We start from the raw sequence: 19,321 nt of genomic DNA, 5'->3' as shown, positions 1-19,321 counted from the left end.
GGCAGGGCTGATGAAAGGAGATGGGGATAGGTCCCTTGTGGTAGAATGGTGAATAATTGTTATCAGGATTGACTGCAGGGTTGGAAATGTAAAGGTAGATGTTTTGTAGCAAGGAGGGGAGTGATTAACTTTGCAGTCTAGGAGCAGAGGTCCCTAGGACCATCAAGGGAGAAGAGCGGAGAGTGGGACCCTACCCAGAGAAGTAGTGATAGCACAGATGGAGGTAGAGACGATGATGCGGAAATATGGAGTGGCTGGGGACTGCAAACACAGAGAGGGAGAGGGGCTGTGTGCTGATGACCAGGGGACAGGTTTGCAGGGTATACCCTTTGGTTGGTTGCTGATGCATGGAGGGGATTATAACCATGGCAATGAGACGATATACGATAGGATGAACGTAAAGCTAATGTTCTCCCATGTAAACTATCACATAATTCACAATAAAACATTAAAAAAAAAAAAAATTCCATGAAAAATTTCCATTATCTTTTCATTCTATTTTTCCACAAACTTTTAAAGCCCTTTCATATACCCAGTTGTTGTTTTGTTGTTGTGTGCCATCAAGTAGGTTCCGCCTTAACCCTATACAGGATTTCCAAGAGCAGATGGTAGATCTGAACTGCCAACCTTGTGGTTACTAGCCCAGTACTTATCCTATAGTGCCACACCAGGGTTCTCTCATACCTATATTGTTGTTGTGTGCCATCAAGTCTGTCCCAACTCATAGCAACCCTGTATAGGATTTCTGAGAGCAGCTGGTGGGTTTGAACTTTCAACCTCACAGTTAACCAATCCAGTGCTTATCCTACAGTGCCACACCACCACAACTCACCAGAGGCCTAAAAATAATGACAGATACATGTGCATACCAATATTCATTACTACTTCATTCACCATCACAAATAAAAGTAAACCACCAAAGTGTCATCAACAGATGAAAGGATAAGCAAACTGTGATAGGTACATACAATGGAATACTGCTGTTAAGTGCCAGTGGAGTGGGTTCCAACACTGATAAGTATGCAGAGCATATTATAACGTGAATGGATCTGGAGGGCATAATGCTAAGTGATATAGGTCAGCACATAAAGACAAATAGGAGTCCTGGTGTGGTACTGTAGGATAAGCACTGAACCGCAATGTCAGTTTGAAGCGCAGGGTCAGAAATTCAAACCCACCAGCTGCTCCTTGGAAACCCTAGACAGGGTCTCCAGGAGTCAGAACCAACTCAGTGGCACTTAACAACAACAACACTGTCCATTAATGGTTACCAGAAGAGGGTAAGAGGTGGGGAAAGTATGCTTCATACCATGTTGTTGTTGCTGTTGAATGCCATCGAGTCAGTTCCGACCCATAGCAACCCTGTGTAGGGTTTCCAAGGAGCAGCTGGTAATCTTGAACCAGTGACTTTCTGATTCAAACGACTTTGCAGTCCAGCGCATCAATCCACAGCATCACACCAGAACTGTGTTTTGTATCGTCGTCATCGTGATGTGCTGTGGAGTCAGTTCCGATTCATAGCGACCCTGTACAGGGTTTCCAAGGCTGTAAATCTTTACAGGAGTAGAAAGCCTGATCTTTCTCCTGCGGAACAGCTGGTAGTTTCGAACTGCTGACCTTAAGGTTCACAGCCCGATTCATAATCACTACACTACCACAGAGCCTAGTTATTTTTGATGATGGGAAAAGTAGCATTGATTGTGGCTGTACTGTGCACAGCACAACCAAAATAATGAGCATTTGAGCACATAAAGATGGCACAGGCAAAATGGTATATGGATAAGTATATGGATGTGTTCTGTTCATAGGTGAGAACAGATCAAGTATCAAAAAGATGTGTAGTGCAAATACAAAGGAAGTTTATACCATAAAGTTCCTGGAAATTTTTATTACCTTTTAATTCCATTTATCTACAAGTTTTTTGAAGCTCCCTCATATATGATGACAAGCACATATATTCACCAAAGACACAAATAAGGATACTCTTCAAACATTGCCAAACATATCTTTCAACTTTGGTTTTCTGCAATTTCAACACTTAGATTAGAGCCAAGCCCATTCTCTTGGAACAACTGAGTCAATTAGCATACATAACTCAAAAAATCATGATCTGCACATTAGAAGGTCCTGAAAAGAGTGGGAAAAAACGGTGGAACAAAACTCAAAATCATAAAGAAGACCAAGCTAACTGGTCGAACTGAGAATGATGGAACCCTTGAGACTATATAGCCGGCAGTTACCCTTCCTATCTGGAAATGAGCTCACCTCCATGGCTCACTTTTCAGTCAAACACAGACAGGTGTATAAGAGGGCCAATAACACTAGGTAGGTATGCACTCCTTAAAAGAATCAACCATTTGAGTCCAAAAGGCTGTATTTGCCCATGGACAAAGTTCAGAAGAGTTAGAAAAGGCAGAATGGACAGGAAACACAGGGAGGAAGTGGGAGAAGCAATGTTACACAGTTTGGATAGCAATCAATGACATGAAACAAAATGTGTATGAATTATATGGAAAACTGATTTGAACTATAAACCCTCACCCAATTCAAAAAGTTTAAAAAATATATATGTATTATGATCTGCAACCTAGTGAAGTGAGTAGCATTTGGGGTCTTAAAAACTTCTGAGTGGTCATCTAAGACACAAGTATGTTGTTGTTAAGTGCCGTCGAGTCAATTCCAACCCATAGCGACCCTGTATGGGGTTTCAAGGAGCAGCTGGTGAGCTTAAACCACCGACCTTGCAGTTCAAATGACTTTGCAGTCTGACGCATTAACCCACGGCATCACACCAAGACACAAGTATAGGTAGGTATCAACTTGCCAGAAGCAAAACAGCAAGAAGGTAGCCAAAAATGCAGAGAAGAGACAAGTCTACACTAGCAGCAACCTCATCCTCCCCATATCCCAAGACCAGAAGAACTAGGTGGTGCCCTGCTACTACCAACGACCATTCTGACAGGAGTCCCAATAGCTGGTTCCAGACAGAATGGGAGAATAGAGAGAATAATTCAAATTCATATATTTTTAAAAATCCAGACACATGAAACAGCAGAAATCATGGAGACTATTGCACTGAGATACTCTTTAAACCTAGAACTGAGCCTATATGTAGTGAAACAGCAAAGTGGCCCACAAAATTAAGGATGTCACCCATAAAATCAGGGATCAACCTAAAAACTATCAGTATGACACTAAAAGATAATCAGGTTCTCAAAAGCAAAAATGAAAAAGATAAGGTGGCAGGGAAACTATAATACTAGAGAGAGAACAAACAGAACACAATTAAAGAGAATGTTGATACATGGCGGTAAATATATCTAATGTCACTGAACAATCTATGTAGAAATTGTCAAACTATGCCTAACTTATACCAAAAGCTCAACAAAATATTATTGAAAAAAAGGAAAGCCCTTGGAGCATGGTTCTACTTGAACACACAGGGCTGCCATGAATTTGAGCCAACTAAACAGCAACTGGTTTGTTGTTTTTTATATGAGGAAGAGGGGAATTAACGGCTCAGTGATAGAAGTTTAGCCTTCCATGCAGGAGAGCCAGGTTAGGTTTCCTTTTCAGCCAATGACTGTCCCATGCAGTCACCACGCTCTGTCAGTGGAGGCTTACATGTCGATTTGATTTTAAACACATTTCAGCAGAACTTCCAGTCTAAAGCCAACTAAGAAGAAAAGTCCAGTGACCTATTTCTGAAAATCAGTCAACGAAGACCCTATGGATCGCAACGATCCAATCAGCAACTGACCATGGGGATGGCTCAGGTCTGAGCAGCATTCTGTGCTGTTGTGTATAGTATCAACATGTTGACAGCAGCTAACAGCAAGTAAGAAAATCTTACGCAACGCCTAAAAATGACGGCATACCAAATGTTCAACAACAAATGACTGGATAAACCAATATACTATATCCATGCAATGGCATATCGCTGCTGTTGTTAAGTGCTGTTGATTTCAACTCATACTACCTTGTACAGGGTTTCTGAGGCTCAGCTGGTGGGTTTGAACCACCGACTTTGTGGTTAGCAATACAATGTTTATCTTACAGTGCCACACCAGTATTTCAAAAAAAAAAAAAAGGAGTATTAATCATCCATTAATAGAAATGAAGTCCTGATACAATCTATAGCATAGCTAAACCTTGAAAATACTATGCTGAGTGAAGTAAGTCCATCACAAAAGGACAAATAGTGTATGAGCCCACTTATATAACATCTCTGTTTTTGTTAAGTGCTGTTGAGTTGGTTCTGACCCAAAACAACCCTGTATAGGGTTTCCAGGGAGCAGCTGATGGGTTTGAACCGCCACCTTTCAGTTCAAATTGCCCTTTTGGTCCAGTGCTTATCCTACAGTGCCACATCAGGTCATGATATAAAATCTCTAGTATTGGAAAATGCATAGAGCACAAAGTTCATTTGCGGTTAGCAAGGCCTGATGGGAAGAAGGAGTGAGAAAGTCACTGCTTAAGAAGCACTGAGTTTCTGCTAAAGGTGAGGGAAGAAAATAATTGGAAACAGGTGCACAACACAGTGAACAGAAATAATGTCAGTAAGTTGTACATGTAAAAAATGTAGACATGTAAACTGTTTTGCTATTTATATTTTTACAACAATTAACAAAAATGATGGCATGGGAGTACATTTGTTGACATGGAATCATGTCATCATGCTAAGTAAAATAAAGAAAAAACAGAAGTGTATACTGTCTAATTCCATTTTGGCAGAATATATACCAAAATGCTTTTTACAAAGTGGTTATCTGGGCACAGTAGGATCTGGGATCATTTTAGTCTTTTTTTTTTTTTTTTTTTCAATATGGTCTTCCTTCCAATGGTGAACATACATTATTTACTTAAAGAAAAAAAGTAGTATAGGAAAGTGAAGGAGTGGGAAAGAAGAAAGAAAAGATACAGAAAAGAGAAACGTGAACCAAAGGGAAAAGATAAAACAGAGAAATGAAACAGTAAAAATAAGCATCATAGGATGTAAGAGCTGCAATGTCTGACATATCAACGAAGTTTGTTCCTCAATCACAGAAAATGCATTATGAACATCAGCTGGCTGAACCAAACCCCTCCACACCTAACCCTTGCCATTTTGTAGAGGATAGGTCCAAACACCATAGTGGTAAAGGAATCTCCTCAGTCCCCAGAACTGGTCCAGTACTCTACCCTTCAGGCTGGGGTTTCAGCTTATCCCCATGCAGAGAAAAAGGGTCCAGGACCTTGCTCTACATGTATCCCTCCCTTAGGTGGGTCACTCAGGTCATACCTCCTTAGCCAGCCTACGCGCCTCATAGTAGGGCCGGGCCTTCTCAATGCAGCTCCCCAACTGGGAGCCCTGCGTGTTGAGCTTCCTTGCTGACTCCTGCAGGATCCTTCGATAAGTAGTCCGGGCCTCCTGGCAAAGACAGAGAGGAATATGGACAGAGGGAAGGCACATGCATGGATTGTGGCCCTTTCCCCTCAACACTGTATCAAATATGGAGAGACAAAGATCAACCTAAGAATGGGGGGAAAAGGAGCAACACTCACATCCAGCTGCAACTCCACCTGGTTGATCTCCTCGCTGGCCTGGTTCAGATGTTCCAGCTCCTCCTGCAGAGAGGCAAAAGCAGAGTTACAGGGGAAGGAAGGCTGTGCACATAGAAAGCCTCGACCTCCCTCCCAGAAAGAGGAGAGGAAAGAGACATGGAAAAAGGAAGAGAAAGAATGAAGTGCAAACCATGTATTGAATGCCTCCTTGTCAGAGACCTAATATAGTCTCATGCTCACAACTCTACTAAAAACTGCTTTTTAAACATGAGGAAGTTTAGCTCAGGAAGGAAAACTCTCTTATGCACATAGCAAGGTGGCAGAGAAGCCCCTACTCTCCTCAAAAAACTACACAAACTTCCAACACACCAGCTAAGAGAAGCTTGCCCTCAGAGCTACAGGTTTCTGCCCCAAACCATACATTCTCCAGACCAGGGCATGAGCCTCAGGCCAGTGCACAATCCACTCACTCAACACACATTTGCTGGCCATTTCTCACAGTCAGCACCATGAAAAGACATAACCATCAGGTGCTCGGTAGTGTGTAGAGGGGTGGAAAGGTGTGTGTGGGTTATGAGAGAGAGCAGCAAGATCAGCTACCTGGGCAGCATAAGTCAAGGTTGGATGCCTGGAACGCTTTCTCCCAGGCCAGACCTAGATGGATGCCCAAAAAAGCGACAGGGACGGGGAGTGGGCTAGGGATCCATAGGGGGAGAAGATGATCCAGGCTGACCATCATGGCTGAGACTAAGGGGAGGGAGCACCAGGTCTTTTTCCCTTAACAGCAAGGAAAACTTCAGACTTTGGTGCCATCAAGTTTTGTGTTTTAAGGAGAATCTGAACAGTTTGGAAAAGTCTGGTTGTGGACAGGGAAACAAATGTAAAGGTAGGATTCCAGGTGGAAAACAAAGCAACATGGAATGGGGAGAGCAGAGCCTGGAAAATCCAAATTGTGAAATCAGGAGGGCTTGTGGATGCTTAGGGTCAAGATTAGGGAAGAGTGTGGAATCTAAGAGTCCTCTTGGTTGCTTACGCAGTGGAGTGGCAGAAAGCCCAGGTCCCAACACAACAGATACAGGAAGGTGAGACTGGGGAGAAATCGCCTGACATGCTGGTTTGAGTTTGCTGTTGTTATAAGTGCCGTAGGAGTTGCTTCCAACTCACAGCGACCCTGTATAGGATTTCCATGGAGGAGTTGGTGGGTTTAAACCGCTAACCTTTGGTTAACAGTCGAGTGCTTATCCTACAGCGCCACACCAAGACACCTTAAGTGTGTGGTATAATGGATTATTTTATGTCTCTTCTAGCCTTAGTCGTAACTTCCACCAAATGACTATTTTCCAGATGTTGTTAAGAACTGTGGAGTCAGTTCCAACTCATATTTACCCTGCACAGGGTTTCCGAGGCTGTAAATCTTTACGGGAGCAGAATGCCTCATCTTTCTCATGCGGAACTAGGTTGCAATAAAAGGTGGTAGAAGATACTTACAAGATGACATGAAATGTAAATGATTGTTAACTGAGTTCATTGTGACTGTAAAAACTTGGAACTCTAACATGGGTGTAAAATGAGTCATCTCAGAAGCAAGGGGGGGCGGTCTTACTACAATCAAAAAAAGAAGCCAGGAGATCCCTTTGCATTAAACCTCCTCAAGACAGAAAGCTGTGACACCCGAGATGTTGCAGAGGAGGAGCAGCAGCAGAACCAAGAGCCAGAGCATGAGAAAGAGTGTGGGCTTCCCAGCCCCTGGAACAAGTAAAGCTGAGCGCTTTGGGTAGGAGGCTTGTTAGCAGAGTACAATGCCTCCACATACTATCTATACTGGGAGAGCCAGGTTTGCTAACCCATATAGTAAGAGCCAAGTGCCTTCAGAATAAAGCTTATGGTGGAGTGTATGTCCTGTGAACATTTATCAGGAGCCCTAAAAGGGCTTTGTAACATTGCCAGACCCCGGCAGAAGCCAGGCCAAAGGCCCATGGGCTAGAGAGGGCCTACCAGCGAGCACAGCAGAGGGGCAGCCGTCCTAATGGAAGAACTGTGCCCTGAACATTTATTTCTAACTGTGAATTGTAACCTGTTAGCTTCCCTAATAAACCCCGTAACTGTGAGTATGGTGTCGGAGTCTGTGTGACCACTGCAATGAACCTCGCTGAGCAGAAAGGGCTGTGAGAGGAATGGTTGGTGCCATATCATTTTTTGCAGATTGCCTCACAAGCCCTGGGGCTGGAGAAGGAAGTACAGCAGACACCCCAGGCCTCTCCCTGATGTGGCAGAAAGCACAGAAGGGTGCTGGTACATAAGTCACCCTCTGCTGCCAGAGAAAACACTAGGCCAAGTTCCTAGACCCACTGTCTAGGGTGCTCCTAAGAAGCAGTGCTGGTCTACGCCAATGGCCCTGCCTGGGGAAAAGCCTAGTGCTCAGCAGCGGTCTCTGTCTCCATCTCTATGAGCCCAGAAGGCCCTGGAAGGACTCAGCACAGGGTCTGCATGTTGGCCACCACCTATACATACCCTGCGCTCCTCAAAGACACCACAATAGCCTCTCATTCATCTGGCTGGTGATACTAACAACCTCAATGGGAACTCTCAACCATCCAGTGAGGTGGTCAGACTAGGATGTATAATCATAAGAGGTTGTATTTTTAGACCTTTCCTTGATGCTGTAAAGAGTTGAGTCAGCAAGTAAAAATATGGGAAAACAAGTCAAGTCCATTAATTATAGTGAAAGCAAGAAAAACCAAAGGTAGAGAGAAAATGCAATTGACTGTGCATGCCACAATAATATAATATAGGCTCTACATCGGGAGAGCCACAAAGCTGGCTCTAAACATTCTAGAACTAAAAAATCCAATAGAAATATAATGCAAGTCACATACAGAATTTAAAATTTTCTAGCATCCACAATTTTAAAACGCAAACACAAGGTAAAATAGTAACAATATATTTCATTTAACCCAATATTGTTTGTTTTGTTTGTTAAGTGCCGTCGAGTCGGTTCCGACCCATAGCGACCCTGTACAGGGTTTCCGAGGGTGTAAATCCTTACGGGAGTAGAAAGCCTCATCTTTCTCCCGCGGAGCGGCTGGTAGTTTCGAACCGCTGACCTTAAGGTTCGCAGCCCGATTCGTAACCACTACGCTACCAGAGCTCCTAATATAAACAAAGTATTATTTCAACATGTAATCAACACAAAATTATTAACTACATCTTTTTTATTATTATTATTCTCTACTAAATCTCTGAAATTCAGTGTGTATTTGACCCTCACAGTACTACCTCAACTTGAGCCACACACTCCCATACTGGATGATGCTAGTCTAGATGTTGATGCATACTGGCAACCTGATTTGTCACACAACCCAGTGTCCATAAGAATACAAAACAAGTCAAGTTTTCAGGAGTGGCACAACCACTCTGGACCTCGAAAGCAGCAGACATTCTTCAGAGGATCTTAGATAAAGCCAACAATCAACCTAAGGACATAACTTCGAATTCTGATTACTCCACAGGACCCTCAGAAAAAGCAATTCTTTATCAAAGTGAGGCAACATGATGCCAAGTAAATGCCCAGCTTCCTATGGCTCAACTTAACCCAAAGGGTGTTCCAGACTGCATAGAAGAGGAGGTGACTATCCTTTCAGCAGCCCCTCCAGAAGACTCTCTTTCTCAATCCATTTGCATTTCAGAGATGAAAAGCAATGAGTGATTTGCCCAACACAAGACAGATAATCAATAACAGGAGTTGAGTCTAAATTCAGAACCTGACCTCTGATCTTGCTTTCCTGCAGCTGTGCTACTCTCTTAGGACTAAGGATGGTCCTGGGTGGCCTGCTTAGATAAAGAAGACAAGAAGTGATGTCACTAACGAACACTGCAACACTGGTAGGAAATGGATCAGCTCAGGAATGCAATAAACACTGGTGGGGGAGAAGGAAGGGAAGGAGGCAAGCCAAAAGACTACCCTAGGACGTTCATGTGGGCAAACCAAGATTCAAGACTGGATACCCACTCTGTTGGTGGCCCAAACTACTCCCATTCCCTGATTCCCAATGCTGACAAATCAATTAGAGAAATGAATAGCTCAGCAGAAACCATCCCCACAAGAAAATGATGTAAAGGCTCTTACAGCTGACAATGGGTCCAAGCAGGAGCAGGAGCCATAGTGCATCTCAAAGCTATTAAAAGGTCTTTGATGATATGAAAATCAACTTCTAGCAAGGTTAGTGTCTGCCCCTCTGAATCATTAAGTTCTTTCTAATGAGACAAGGAAATGACTACAGGACAGGCTAAGAGTAAGCCAATAGGGATGGCAGGGGCAGATCCAGAGCAAGGCTGAATGATACATTCCATTTGGCTAGCTCCTCTAGAGACTCCTGTCACTCAGAGAAATGGAATTCTGAGTCAGCACATATCATCCATCAGTGAGCCAATAGCCAGGAAGGATGACCTTCCCAGAACACACAGGGTACATTCCCAGGATGCCAGAACACTGAGCCAAATGCTTGAGCATTTGGGATACAGACGCTAGTGCCCCACCTACTAAAGAAGATCAAAGGACTGTCAGAAGTGGCAGAAGGGTGTTACATGGCCCAAGAACTTGTAAATAAAAGAAATAAGATTATCCTGTGGGTGTCAGCCCTACTTTTATAGATGAGAACATAGAAGCTGCAGGTAAGAAGACTTGTCAACAGCCTCAGTATATTAACATTTCAGAGAAAAAGGAAGACACCCAGTGAGATGGATTGGGCACAATGACAGCCACAATAGACTCAAACTCTACAATTGTAAAGATGGTACAGGACCGGCTAGTGTTTTGCTCTGTTGTGCATGGAGATGCTATGAGTCAGAATCTACTCAATGGCACCTAACAACAACAACAACAAAAATTGTGTCTGTCACAAAGGGGCTGGGTTATCAGAGCAAGTCACAGGAAGAGTAAACAGGGTTTATTCTCCTTTTTTTCCTTACCTCTTCGGTGACCTTCTCAAAAAACTGAGATCAACCTGGAGATCTCATGACACCAGAGACACAATCAGTGGCATTTCTGTATGGACAGCCCACTTCATGCCAGCCGCCAGATTACTTTCTTCCACCTTCCAGAGGGATCTCACCAAACCATGTGAAAACAGAACTGCCACTCTGCCAAGGAACCACATTCTCACTGCCTAGCAACCTCTTCTGAGAGCAGGGTCCCAGCTTTTGAGATATAAGCCTAAGTCAGGTGAACTCAGCCCTGGCTAGACATTAAAATCACATCATGTCCTACTCAGATCCAGAGAATTCACACTTCTGGGAGCAGTTCAGGAATGAATGGATCTATTGATGGAGACCTACTATATATGCATTATGAATCCAGAAAAATGAACACCCATTTAAAGTGATGAAACACATTATCAAGGCAACATAGTCTTGGGTATTGTCAACACTAAAAAGTACCTCAAAAGACATATAACTCAATATCCTTCTTATCCAGAATATGGGTCCAAACCCAGAAGAGTTCAATGCTGCCTGGGCACCTCCATGAAGGTTGCTCCTCACACCAGGTTCCCTTTCCCACATGGCAAAAAGGGCATGCAACCATGGCAAGATGACTGCTAATCTCCTGCTGCGACAAGAGGGCAGACACAAGACCATTCCTCTCTACTGCAACTCATAACATTTCACAATGTTCTCAATACCACTAAGATAGAAGAACAAACAGAAAATACGATAAAAAAAAATCTGAAGGCCAAAGATTCATGTTGGACAACATGAAGAGGAATAACTTAAGAATTATCAGCATTCCAGAACAAGAAGAATCACACAAATCCACAGAGGAAATAGTTAAAGAACTGTTGGAAGAAAATTTATCTAACATCCTGAAAAGTGAAAAACTAAACATTCAAGAAGTTCAACGAACCCCAGGAAGGACAGACCCCAAAAGAAAATCACCGAGATATATCATAATCAAGCTCTCCAAAATCAAAGATAAGTAGACACTCCTGAAAGTAACTAGGGTAAACAGAAGTGTTACACACAAAGGCAAACAAGTCAGATTAAGCTCGGATCTCTCAGCAGAAACCATGCAAGCAAGAAGGCAATGGGGAGACATATATAAAACCCTGAAAGAAAAAAACTGCCAACCAATAATTCTTTATCCAGCAAAGCTATTAATCAAATATGATGGTGTAATCAAAACATTCCAGGATAAACAGAAGCTAAGGGATTTTTGCCAAAGCCAACCCTGCGCTACAAAACATCCTAAAGGGAGTTCTGTGGACTGAGAACCAACAAGAACAGACAACAACCAAAGATTGACATACATGGTAGTACCTCCCAGAACTAAATCAACAGAAGGAAGAGTCGAGAACACAATGTACTGTGTGTGTAGTTTAGCAAGAGATAGAGCCTGAGCTACCCCTCATGCATCAGTAACACTACAAGCTGATGGGGGGTAAGGTGAACCTTATGCCTGACCTTACTATAAGCCTCCACAGAGCCAAGCCAACAGAACTAGCCTAATGACAAAAAATATTCTATTTTTGCACTGGCTGATAGAACAGGGACACTGCATTTTGTATTTAATTTTAACTGATTTTTATTTCAATAGCCACAAGTGAGTAACGGCTACCCTACTGGGGAGCGCAGCACCAGAATGACTACTGCCTTGACGTTGTGGGGTACTGGAAAAATATCCAATAGCAAAAGAGGCTGAGGAAAAAGACTGTAGTGGGTTCTTTCAGGAGCAAGGCAAGAAAGACTGTGAAGGATAGAAAGTGTTATAAAGTCCTCTTTCCCAAGGAACAGACTTTTCCAAAGTGCTACCAACACACTTCCATCAAAGAACAAGCAAAAAAGATTCAGTGAAAGACAAGAACTGTACGTAAGATCTGTGTCAAACCACAGTTGTATGGAGTCACACAAATCAGCTTAACCCTCACACTGAAGAGGAAACTGAGGCTCAGAGAGGTTATATAGCTGGCTTTAAAAATCACAATCACATATCATGGAGTTGAACATCCCATATGGCTGTTTTCATAATCTGTTTCCTCAGTGGATGACAAATCTGTAGAATTAGCGGGGAAAATGGAGTTGTTCTCAATGTAATGCCCATGAGGCACAGCAGAAATAAATTACTGACTCATGCTAGAAAGAAACTCCATTATAAGTGTAGACACATTCAGGAAGAGGCACACACACACACACACATATCCTAGGAACCTCCACCAAAAGGATAGAGAGGAAAACAGGACCAGCTTTTATTTCTTTTCCATTTGCTGGAACTATCCAATAAAGGTCTGTTGACGGATAAATTCAGAACGTACAACCAGAGATACGCTTACTCACCTACACAGAGGGATGAGTCACTTCCACATTAGAATCCTGGAGATGCTATTGGATCAAATGGCAGACTCAGATCCCAAACACTCAAGAGCAGCGTGGCCCTCATCTGCCCAACTAGCTTCCCAGGGAGACCTTCCTGGATGAGGCCCCGGAATACTACACCCCAGTCTTAGTATGTACCTCTTCCACACACTATACCTCCTCCTCACTTGGTCTCTTTCACAAAGATCTGTGGATCCTACCAACCAGATTATAAACACTCTCAATGGTAAAAAAAAAAAGTTCTTCCATTCTGTTGGTATATCTACACAGCATCCTGAATGCCTAAAAGCGTATTAAGGGTGGACCATGACTGATACAAATCTCTTGAACCCAAAATGAGCCAAACCCTGGTGCCACCTTTATAAGACCTGAAAGATCTAATTCTGTACAGATGTGAAAGTCCCTGGGAAGTACTGATAAGATTTTTGTTGTTGTTATGTGCTGTCAACAGTTCTGACTCACAGGTACCCTCTATAGGGTTTCCAAGGAGCAAATGGTTAATTTGAAGCACTCACTTTGCGGTTCAAACCAATCTTGCAGTCCAGTGCACTATCCCACTGCACCACATATGGTGGTGGTGGTTATATGCTGTGGAGTCGGTTCTGACTCATAGCAACCCTAAACAGGGTTTCTGAGGCTGTAAATCTTTACGGGAGCAGAGAGCCTCATCTTTCTCCCGTGGAATAGCGGTAGTTTCTAACTGCTGACCTTGCAGTTCGCAGCCCAATTTGTAACCACTACTCTACCAGAGCTCCTTGCGCCACGTACAGAAGAGGGAAAATGATTTGATCGCTCAGCATTAAAACTGCCTCCCAGGCTCAGTTATCTCTTACATCCCACTAGCAAAGCATTTCTGAAGGAACAGCCTCATCCCTCTGCTTATTTGGAAAGGAAAACAACAGTTCTAATGTGGACACATTCCTTCCACTGACCTAAATGCAACTCCCTGGATGTGCTGCCAATGTGTTGCTTTGCTTCTTCAGGGAAGCTTCAGCAGCATACCCTAGAACTAAGGCCAAGGCTTTCTCAGCACCTCAGCCATACAGCTCTTTTGGCACTTGTCACATTGCATTGTAATGATTTGTTGGCAAACTTGGTTTTCCTTTCACTGGGAGAGAATCTAACCCATCACCATCTGACAGCTCTTCATAAAGGCTGGATTCTGAGCTCCCTGCCTCTCCCTTTATTTGGTTTACTAACCTGTATTCTAGGATCCAGTTCTTCCTCCTCTTTTGGGGACAATTTGGTCTCACTGCTATTGTTCCCGCCTCCTCCAGGTTCCTCTGCAACTGGGTTCCTAGGAACTTCATCCTCAACAACCTCTGGTCGCAGCTCCCCCTGTGGGGTCTCCCGCCTGCCTGGAACCTCCCTCCGCTCAGTCATGCTGACAGGTGAGGGCAGTGCAGAGCCCTATGCACAAGAAAGGACTGACATGCTGGGGACCAGGGCCCAAGCTTGGAGTTTCTTAGGCTCTGGGCAGCAAGGGACAAAAGTTTCTTGTCAAAAGGCAGAAAAAAGGGTCACAGGAAAAACCTCACACTAAGTTAGAGGCTGAGATTCAAACTGCAAGTGGGGTTCCTAAAAAGATGGCCTTGTCCGGGCAAAAGTCCTTCCCTCCTTGCGATGGGGAGTCCACCAGGAGAGATCCGGAGCAACAGCTCCAAGGCAGGGGGTAAAGGGGGTCTGGATCCTGGGCCGAGGCCTATAAGAAGGAGCACCATTCGGGAGGGCGGAGGCAGGCGCCTCCAGGCTGTGGTGGCAGCTGGAGAGTGAAGGATAGGCCTGAGCAGAGGAGGCTGGAAGAGCGTCTCTGGGGAGCTGTAAGGAAAACAAAGGCCAAGTATATGATCATACCAGCATCAGAACCTAAGCCATGGCTCAGCCACCCTCCTGCTATACCTCCGATTTCGGAACCGCCCCATCTCAACTTCTTCCATCATCTTTCAAGGACTTTAGGCTCAGCTTTTTCCCAGCCCCAGGTCCTTTCCGCACCAACGCCTTTCAGACTTCCCGCGGAGCTCCCACCTCCTCCTGTACCCGTCTTACCTACCGCCCACTCCATGGCATCCTCGCCCATTTTAGCAATTCACCTTATAAACCCCCAGCCCCGCCCCAACCCCTCGTCTCTCCACAACCCTCCGTACAGTCTGAGCTTCCGGTCTCCAATTTACACTCAATCCCAAGGGCCCTGCTCCCGGGCACCCCACATATCCAAGAGCAAAAACCACGCTTCACAGCCTTACCTCAGTTTACCTTCCCGAGAGCAGAGATCTTCAGCTGCAAACAATCTTACCCCTCCCTCCCCACAACAAGCTGGTCCAATCAAATATGACAAGGCTGAGAGGAAGCGGAAATACATCATCTTATAACAACTTCCTCCCGTCTAATAGCCCCTCCCTCCTCTCGAGAGTAAAACCCGCCTAGTCTGGATATCCCAACACTGGCTTCTCACCCACCATCTCAACCCCACCCCCACCCCCCCGCCGCGTCCCCAGGCTTCGGTTTCCGTACAAAATGGTGTATCACAGATTTCAAGTCTACCCATGTTACCTCGATTCCATTCTTCACCAAGCCTAGAAAGAAATTTTTTTTAATAAGCGCGTTGTGATGAGAAAAACTAGGTGAGTGCTGAAGTCTAGAGTCTCGAGTGCTTAGGGACGTACTATAGCAATAAAACTGATTGAATAATAGACGCATAGAGAATGCTGCCATCTTGTTTACGGAACTCGCGGCAGCCGGAAAGTAACTTAAGATCTTGCAAAGAAAACCGACCGTGGCGCGGGACCCAGTCTTTGAGTCCAGGCATGATTTCACTCCGGTAATGCAATGGACGTTTTGACCCTCAAGGTCAGAGGTTCAAACTCACCAGCCGCTCCTCGGAAACCCTATGCAAGGTCACTATGAATCGGAACCTATTCTTCGGCACTTAACAACAATGGGATGCAAGGTCGTTTTCCAGAAGTGACTTTTTACCCTAGTGAAGTCAGAGGGACTCCTAATAAGCTCTGATGGGAAAATATTCTGCTTGACGAATCCAGCATCCTCTCCTTGAATCTGGCAGCTGCTGCTCCTCAAGCCAGACTCTCACACACTGAAAGGCATTTCTGTGAATATTAATTAGAAACGTAGTCAACTTTAACTTCGTGAACTCATTGCTCAAAAGCCCTCAAGGAGGAGGAGTTTCTGTTGGTGGCTTGGCCTTCTCATTTCTTGACTCAATGATATGGACCAGACATGGGCGGAGAACCTGGTCATCATTTCAGTGTGGCATCAGACAAGGCCAGGACTGACAAATACTTCAGGACTGGATGTTGTATTTTTACAAAAGTCCTGCGTTCCTCAGAGCCAAGTCAAGGTTTGTCCGGAAGGTTGTCTTAAGTGCCCTTGAGTTGGTTACGACTCATAGCGACCCTGTATGAGGTTCCTGGGAGCTCTGGAGTCAGGCTGCTTACCTCAAGGTCAGCAGTTCGAAACAACCAGGAGTTCTGCAAGAGAAAGATGAGGCTTTCTGCTCGGAAACCCTAGACAGATTCGGCACACAACCACCACCAGGAGCCAATCACCAAGGAGCAGCTGGTGCGTTTGAACCGCCAAACCACTGACCTTTTGGTTCACAGTCCAGTGCTTATCCTACAGCGCCACAACAGGAGTCCTATTCTAAAAGTAGATAAGGTAAATGGAATGAATCGTTTCCTTGGATCACCACCCCTCTATTCCTCATCCCTTGAGTAACCGCATCAAAAAAAATTAAGCACAGTTGAATATATTCCTTCTAAAAAGCAAGCAGACTTTAAAGTTTTGTTGTTTTTTTTCCCCAATGACTTTTCTCACTTTAGTAAGTCAGCAGCGCCCTTAGTATCCAAGTCTAATGAAACAGCTCTGATGAGTAATGTTAAGTGCTGTTAAAAGTTGGTTCTGACTCGTAGCAAACCTGTGTAGGGTTTCCAAGGAGAGGTTGGTGGGTTTGAACCACCGATCTTGTGGTTAGCACCCCAATACTTATTCCTACAGCATCACACCAGGATTCCCTAATAGGCAGTAACACTCCAGTTTTGTAGTACATTCCTTTTATTATTAAGAGGCATACAAAAACCATGAAAATTACTTACAGATATCATGAACATAGTGGCGCTGTGTGTGGGTTAATGTGCCAGACTGAAAAGCCTTTTGAACGGCAAGGTCTGTGGTTCAGGTTCAGCAGCTGCTCCTCAAAACCCTATACAGGGTCGCTATGGGTCAGAACAGACTCGATGGCACTTAACAACAACAAGAAGTCTCTTTAGTTTTGGAGAATTTAAATTTCACTGTTATGATTCCATCAATACTGATATTCCTCATCGATGTCCTCTTCTGAATCCAGCTTGAATTCTGACAGTTTCTGCATGGTTTTTTTTGTTGTTGTTGTTTGTTTGTTTTTTTAACTTTTTATTGTGACTTGAATAAAGGTTTACAGACAAGATTACATTCAACAAATCATATATTTTGTTTCATCTCCATATTTACAATCCCCTCCATGCTTCCTGCTTCTTCCCTGTGGTTCCTGTTTGCATTCCACCAGCCATCCTATCCTGCCTGAGATTTGTTCAGCTTTTTAGATGTTTATTTTTTCATCTCTCATGATGTTAGGGAAATTTTCTTCCAGTAGCTCTTCAGCTATCTTTTCTTTTGTCTCTTCCTGTTCTGGAATTCTGATCACCCATAGGTTATTCCTCTTCATGCTGTCACACATGAATCTTTGGCTTTCTTCAGATTTTTTTCATTCTTTTTTTGATTGTTCTTCCTTACTAATGTTGAGAGATTTATGTTCCAGCTCACTAATTGTGGTTTCCATTGATTCAAATCTACTCCTTTGCCCTTTCAGTGTATTGTCAATTTCTGATATTTTACATAATCTTCTGAGTTTTTGTTTGTAGGTTTTGTATTGTATCCACTCCTCTATTGTTTGTTACTGTAGTTGTAGTGCTTTTCCGAATTCTTCCTTGTTTTCCTTGGCCTTTCTGGCAATTGTTTGGAGGTATATAAATACCAATCTCATTAATTATTTTCACGTAGTTCCTGTGCCTCTTAATCCTCAAAAACATTTTCTAGCTTTGACTCTTGGTCTTATGTTTGAGCTACTCTGCCTTGTTTTTTCATGTAAATGGAAATTGTCTGTTGTTTTCTTGGCATTAGGGTCGTGTATTTGTATTAAGTTGATGAATATATGTTGCTGTATTCTTAAAGGAACACAGGCTTCGGTATGGATTGCATCTCAATGCCAAGAAAACAAAAATCCTCACCACTGGACCAATAAACAACATTCTTATCAGCGGAGAAAAGATTGAAGTTGTTAAGTACTCCTCATTCTTCTTGGATCAACTATCAACATTTGCAGAAGCAGCAGTGAAGAGATCAGACAACATATTTCATTAGGCAAATCGGCTGCACAGGAACTTTTTAAAGTGTTGAAGAGCAAAGATATCACCTTGAGGACTAAGGTACGCCTTACCCAAGCCATGGTATTTACAATAACCTCATATGGATGTGAAAGCTGGACGGTGAATAAGGAAGATTGTAGAAGAATTGATGCCTTTGAATTGTGGTGTTGGAGGAGAATACTAAAAGTGTCGTGGACTGCCAAAAGAACCAATAGATCTGTTTTGGAAGAAGTGCAGCCAGAATGCTCCTTGGAGGCCAGGATGGCTAAGCTTTGTCTCTCATACTTTGGATATATTGTCAAGAGGGAACAGTCGCTGGAAAAGGATATCATGCTGGGTAAGATGGAAGGTGAGAGAAAAAGAGGAAGACCCCCAACGAGATGGATCGGCCAGGTGGCATCATTGATGGCATCGAGTGTGGCAGCAGTAGTGAGGTTGGCCCAGGATCAGACATTGTTTCGTTCTGCTGTGCATGGGGTCGCTATGAGTCAGTTCCAACTCGATGACACCTGACAACAACAAATTCTTAAAATAATCACCAGTTTCCTCCTGGTGGGTGTGATCAATAGATGAGCTTGTGTGCAGTTCTCTGTTCAGTTCAGGGTGGATTTAGCTGGCATTGGTTGTTGGAGTTGATCCAGTGTATAGCCGGTGGTATTGACTCTCTCCCACTTGGTAGGGTTGTAGAGGGTATGGTTGTGGTTGTGCTGTATGACCACAGTTGCTGTCTCCTTTGCAAGTCACAGGTATGTTTTCTTGTCTCTGAAACTATGCACATAAATTCAAGATGGCTGCAACAGGTCCTGTCAGCCACCTCAGCTCAGCAGTCACCTTCTATCTTGCCGCATCTGACCAACTCTCTCTCCCAGTAAGCACTCAGTCAACGTCTCCACCGTCTATCTGAAGCTTAGAGTTTCAGGATTATCTTCTGTATCTGTCTCATCTGCTTTTCCATATCCTTGCTGCAGAGGGTCCATGCAACCTCTGCCTCACTC

General features: G+C 43.8%; 1 protein-coding gene across 1 annotated transcript in view; it reads right to left on the bottom strand.

Moving 5' to 3' along the window:
• The window catches only part of SH3BP5L (SH3-binding domain protein 5-like), a 35,506-nt gene extending 21,141 nt beyond the window's left edge, over positions 1–14,365 (bottom strand). Inside the window, exons 1-3 of the mRNA XM_006874460.1 lie at positions 14,110–14,365; positions 5,545–5,607; positions 5,282–5,410 (exon numbers count right to left, since the gene is read on the bottom strand). Coding sequence (XP_006874522.1) covers positions 5,282–5,410; positions 5,545–5,607; positions 14,110–14,292 — 375 coding nt within the window. The 5' untranslated portion in view covers positions 14,293–14,365. The remainder of the gene's footprint in view (positions 1–5,281; positions 5,411–5,544; positions 5,608–14,109) is intronic.
• Between the last annotated feature and the right edge of the window lie 4,956 nt (positions 14,366–19,321).

The sequence above is a fragment of the Chrysochloris asiatica genome, unplaced genomic scaffold (assembly GCF_000296735.1).
Source record: "Chrysochloris asiatica unplaced genomic scaffold, ChrAsi1.0 scaffold00279, whole genome shotgun sequence".
NCBI lineage: Eukaryota > Metazoa > Chordata > Mammalia > Afrosoricida > Chrysochloridae > Chrysochloris > Chrysochloris asiatica.
Note: the sequence above shows the minus strand (reverse complement) of the source record. Positions and strands in the feature narration are given on the sequence as shown.